Source organism: Ipomoea nil, unplaced genomic scaffold (genome assembly GCF_001879475.1).
Source record: "Ipomoea nil cultivar Tokyo-kokei standard unplaced genomic scaffold, Asagao_1.1 scaffold0019, whole genome shotgun sequence".
NCBI lineage: Eukaryota > Viridiplantae > Streptophyta > Magnoliopsida > Solanales > Convolvulaceae > Ipomoea > Ipomoea nil.
The window spans coordinates 755423-760930 of NW_017616447.1; the positions used below are offsets into that span (position 1 = coordinate 755423).

At 37.3% G+C, this 5508-nt stretch overlaps 1 protein-coding gene across 1 annotated transcript; it reads right to left on the bottom strand.

Annotated features, from left to right (window-relative positions):
• Window positions 1-958: 958 nt before the first annotated feature.
• On the bottom strand, window positions 959-3988 carry LOC109179208 (mitochondrial phosphate carrier protein 3, mitochondrial-like). The gene is made up of 6 exons (XM_019329015.1): window positions 3540-3988; window positions 2476-2837; window positions 2352-2395; window positions 1754-1968; window positions 1531-1655; window positions 959-1423 (listed from the first exon to the last, which is right to left on the bottom strand). Exons 1-6 carry the CDS (start codon window positions 3846-3848, stop codon window positions 1369-1371), a joined length of 1110 nt encoding a protein of 369 aa, XP_019184560.1. The 5' UTR covers window positions 3849-3988; the 3' UTR covers window positions 959-1368.
• Between the last annotated feature and the right edge of the window lie 1520 nt (window positions 3989-5508).

Consider the following 5508-nt stretch of genomic DNA (forward strand, 5'->3'; position numbering starts at 1 on the left):
TACAATTTTCATATCATGTATATGTATATCTTCCACGATTATCTTATGAAATAGATGGAGTTCTGGGTTCCTAGGTTCTTCTCTCTTCTTCTTTGTACTATTCGAGCATTTGAGCCTACAATTTCACACAATTTACACGAAATTACGTTATAATCTACAACAAAAATAATATTGATCCATAGTCAACATTGGATGTGGACTATATAGTCTATAATATAATTGCCAAGAAGGGGGTTGGGCTTAATTACCCGGTTAACTTTTTCCTACACATTATGGTGGACTCTTCATACTTTAATTCTTTATGGACTACTTTTATGACACAAGACACAAAAAAATCACAACACAAGTCACATACATATGTTATATATTCACAAAAAAATCTAATTTAAGTACATAATTTATTTCATAGTCACAAAATTTCACAACACAAGATACAGAACATAATTACTAATTTGTTTCAAGTACAAAATTCATACTCTTAAAATACAAAATTTCATAACACAAACACAAAAATTCACAAACTTAAAACATATACACATGCAACATGGTTCACAATGCACTGGACCTAATCCATGGTATAAGGATTGCATGAGATCTAAATACTCCAAATATTCATACTACACCTGCAACCTAAAGCTAAAGATTAGATGGTTTGGAACAAAATAGTTAGCTGACTCTGACTCCTTTATTGCTTCCTATCTTGGCAATGGATAGAACTTGCATAATAACTGGTATTTAGGGAGGGAGCGTTCGTGAATCAAATGACCATAACTGTTATTTCAAGAATCATAAATGTTGGGAAAGACTAAAGGCATAATCAAGTATAAGCATCTGGAGACAACCAAATGAGGGGATGAAGGTTGCCTTCAACCCTATATTTCACCTGATTCCCCACAATTGTTTAAACCACGCACCAAAAAAAAAAAAAAAAAAAAAAAAAAAGGTAAGATCATTTAAGTATTCTTCTCAAAGCAATTGCCCATATAACATAACAAAACAGACACATAACTTGAAAGATAAATTGGGTGGGATGAATAATCTGCAAATCTGCATTACGCAGGTGTCTCTGGAGAAGGGAAAAATGTTTAGGGCTGACCCACCCCAAACTAAAAATTATTCCCTTGTTCTGAATGGGAAAAGGAACAATCCTAGTATCAACTATTATGTATTCTAATACAAAAACTTTTGCAGCAGCTTCAAGTTTATGAGGCAAGCAATCCAAAATTAGTGAATCACAAAAATTGTCTGGACTGCTCAATGTAATGATTAAAGAATTACTCTACCACTAATAAGAAACATCAGCCAGTCCATGTTTATTGATTCCATCAAATCGGTAGTAGATGTAGGGTGTTTGTTTCCAATTTGATCCTAAGCCTTGGCAGCTGTGACAGGAGGAGGCGGAGTAACTCCACCAGTTGTTGGCCTGAAATATCATATCATCAATTCATCAGCTTCCACCAATAAAGTAACAAGAACGCATGAAAAACAAACATAACAGAGTTGATTGAGAATCTAAAAGATGAAACTTACAGTCCCACAAAAACTTTAAATGCATCATAAATTCCCCATTGAGCACCAGTGAGAGTGCCAATCATGACAATACGGAGAGGAAGACCACGAGTAAAGAGACCCAATACTCCTATCTTTTTCACAGCCTGCAGAAAGATTAGGAAAAACAGAATTTAATTTAACGAGCCCAGACTATTATGAAAGAATAAGGGTCAAATCAAATGGTGAAGATCAAAGTGCTCACATCACCAACAGTGGCCCCCTTTGCATTGTTGAGGAAAGAGACAAGATTGTCAGCAGGATGGGATACAATTGCACAGAAAACACCAGCTATATATCCACCAGCAAAGCTCACTCCAAGTTGGAAAGATTTGCTACACTCATTTTTGGGTGTAGGGATAGCATGCTTGTATAGCAGTTCAACAATAGTCTCAAAGGATGCGAACTTCATCATGGTATCTGCAATGAAACAGTTTCTAATCAATATATATTCAAAGCCAACTAGATCACATGCAGCCAAAAATATATTTGAAATAGCAGAGAAGAGTATATTCCAGTTTTAATCCCTTGACTATTATGGTTTTCACTTTTAATCCTAGACTTCAAAATCACCTAGGCTTAGGACTTTTGACATTTGAAAACTTGTTGGTTTCAGTCCTAGTCAGGTACAAAACCTGGTAAATGTAGTCTACAAAGGCTTAAAAGTAGAAGGTTTTGAAAGTACCAAATTTAATTGATATTGAAGTAAAGAATTAAAGGTTGAAAAACCCAATAGCTGAGGGACTCAACCAAACTTTGGAAAAACTAAAAATAAGATGACAAGTACAAACACTTCCACTTACATGGAATCTGACGTCCCCAAAGAGGAACCAAACCCTTGTATAACCTGCAAAGAATAAATATGTAAAAACCCCCACAGTCTTATAAATATGGTGATAAACATGAATATGGAAATAACTAGCATACCCAAGAGCTCCTTCAGATCTGACAAACTTTGGAAACCCATCTGCCATCCCCCTAGCAAAACCTGGCTGAGTCTGAACACGAACCTTTACAGCTTCAAAGGGGCAAAGTGCAACATCAGCAATCACTTCTGCAGATGCAGAGCCAGCAAGGTAGATCAAAGTCTTGTATTTTGCCGCATTTTCTGGTCCTGCAAGGTCAGAGTAGTACTTCTTGAAAAATTCATAGAACCCAAACTTGCAGGCACCCTGAGCACTGTAACCAAGAAGGGTAGGAACCCATCCTCTGAAGAAACCCTTGACTCCTTGCTCCTTGAGCAACACTCCAAAGCCAGATGAGATGCTCTTGTACTTAGTAGGGTCAATCTATATATTCACAAAATTATAATCAGTTAACATACTACTGGGACGAAGCAGAGCAATGGAAACAACTTACAACCTCAGATATGAAAGGCTCAAAGTCAACAATGGAGAATGAATAGTCATATGAGTGAAGTAGGCGAAATGATCAAATTTTCAATGGATCAGGGTGATTAGGAGATATAAAACAATCTAATTATTATGGGACCATAAAACTTTTCTAAAATTAAACCAAAAAAAACAAAAAAAAAAAACACAAAAGCTTAGAAAAGATAGATGTCAATTATATCATAATAATTGCTCAAAGAATTGCATCACACAGTGAACAAGCGATTTTTTGAAAGGTTACACTGTTTAAATAACAATAAGCACAAAAATATATTACAGCAACCATCAATGAAGCAGGAGTATAAATGTTAGCGCGTCAACCATGTGCTTAAACGCACAACAGCGAGAAGTTAACTGGAAACTAGCAATCACGCCATCACATATGCAAAACCACAAGATATATGACCTCAACAAAATAAGATGTGTCGGAAACATAAACAAGCAAGGCACAGATCCACCACGATTAAGAATAGTATTCTGAAACAGAAAGGATGTGGCTAAATCTCAAGTTTCAAAACACTGGAAAACAGATCTGATCTAAAATTTAGATGGAAGGAGTGGAAAATGAAATGAAAGCACGGTAGATCTGAAGATTCGCACCTGCATATTACATTTGACAAGATCGAGAGGAGTGACGGCCATATGAGTGAGACCGCAGCTCAAGATACCACCAGCAGTGCAGGCAGCATAGAACTGAGGGGAGTACATCTGGACCTTGGCAGGCTCGCTGGGAGCTGGAATCGTAAAGCTCTTATTCGCGGGAGATGAAGGGAGGGAGGTAGGGTTGGAATCAGCGGTCATTTTCTCGAGCGCCAGAGTTTTGGAAGTGAAAGAAGGAGAAGATGAAGAAAGCGGTGAAGAATAGAGGAAGCTTGGGATGAGAGAGTGGCGGCGGTATGAGTTCTCCATGACTGAAAGTAGGGGCGGTGGCGGTGGCGGAGAAGGGAGAATGATAGAAATGAGTCTCGACGGCGACGTTAACACTCGACTCGACGATCTCCACTGCCTGTCTGATGAAGCAGCTCTTTTATATTAGGCACTTTACTTTCCACAGCCAATGGGCCTTTGCGTTATATATACGGAAGGAAAAGCAATACAATGAAATGAAACGAACCGGCCCTAGTGGCAGGTAGGTGGGGCGGTTTTACCATTTCGCCCACGCCTCTATATCTTTATTTTATTTATTTGCTGTAATTAAATAATGATTTGACTCCAAGAATTGCTGGTGGAATATCTTGTATTGATCCCTCCCGACCTTCTCAACTCGCAAGTCACGCCATAAGGCCCATAACCTTTTGGGCGCTTCGAGGACTATCATTGAGGGATTAAAGAATTAGACTACTCTAAATATTAACTCCATTATATAAAATGTCGATTTCGTTGACTGCTAAGTGCTAACCCTTGAGCGATGAGATTAGTTATAGTTATTGTGTCTGATGGTAAAAACTTTGAGTACATCAAAACAAAATTAATACATTTAAAATTAGTTGAGCCTCATTAGTTAAGATATTTGATTTTTAAGACATTTAATTGACTTATACTATTTGTCTCTTCAACCGGTTCAATCACGATAAGTGGTAGCTTCTGCTTAATAACAACAATATTTCTAGTTCAATCCCTTCTATTTTGTCAAATGCAAAAAGTTTAGTACAATTGTAACTTCATACAAACTAGATTTCAGAAATGATTCTTCCTAATAGGTTATATACTTCGGTGCTGACTCCCGGTACGTCCATGCTCTCGTTTATAGTCGGGTCAGAGTCAAAATATCAAACGGTTCGGATTCCGGTCTACAGTTTGAGGTCAAAGGTGACAGATCAAACTTGTCATCCCTTATGCATATAAAAGGGCTTTTAGGCCTTCAAGTTAAGGGTCATTGGCCCCTTTCCATTCCCTCTCTACAAGGGACTCCCTCTCTCTCTCTAAGACATGAGCTCTCTTAACTCCCACCGGAAAACACATGAACATTATGAATAAAAGAGAACATTTGAGCTACTCCTCTCATTGTTCTTATTGCAGATGGTACATACACTACAAGTACAACCGAGAATTAGCATCATCACCTCCAGAATTGAAAAATTTGTCAAGCTTACAAGTGTTTTTTTGATTGGGTGAATCAGATTGAAGGTAGTATGCATTATTTACTCCCTTTAACTTAGTTCTGTCCCCCGGATATAAGTGAAAGGGGCTGATGATATGATTTTGCCCCTTCTCTATCACTTCTTTTGGTATATTTTCCTAAAGCATCCATAGTAGAGCATAATATTGGGTTAATGTCAGATGAAATAACTTGGTTGAGATTATTTATAGATGTAGGGTGGGGTTAATGCATGAGTTATTTTTTCTGCAAAGATCAAAATAATGTCAAAAAAAAAAAAAAAAAAAAAAAAAAAAAAAAAAAAAAAAACAGAGAAGCAACAAATGTTGTGGGCGTTCACGCACAGCCAATGGCGTGCACGCGCCTAATGCACTATTTTTTTTTAAAATTCAGTTTTTTTTCCCTTTTTTTCTCTCCCCTTTCATCTTCTCATTTCTAATCACTCTTACAAAAACCCCTCCAAAACTGCAC

Coding starts and splice junctions, on each gene's coding strand:
- LOC109179208 (XM_019329015.1), bottom strand. CDS start 3,848: ATGGAGAACTCATACCGCCGCCACTCTCTCATCCCAAGCTTCCTCTAT. Junction 1,656..1,753: donor AGGGGGCCACTGTTGGTGAT/GTGAGCACTTTG, acceptor ATCTTTCTGCAG/GCTGTGAAAAAGATAGGAGT. Junction 1,424..1,530: donor TTTAAAGTTTTTGTGGGACT/GTAAGTTTCATC, acceptor ATGATATTTCAG/GCCAACAACTGGTGGAGTTA.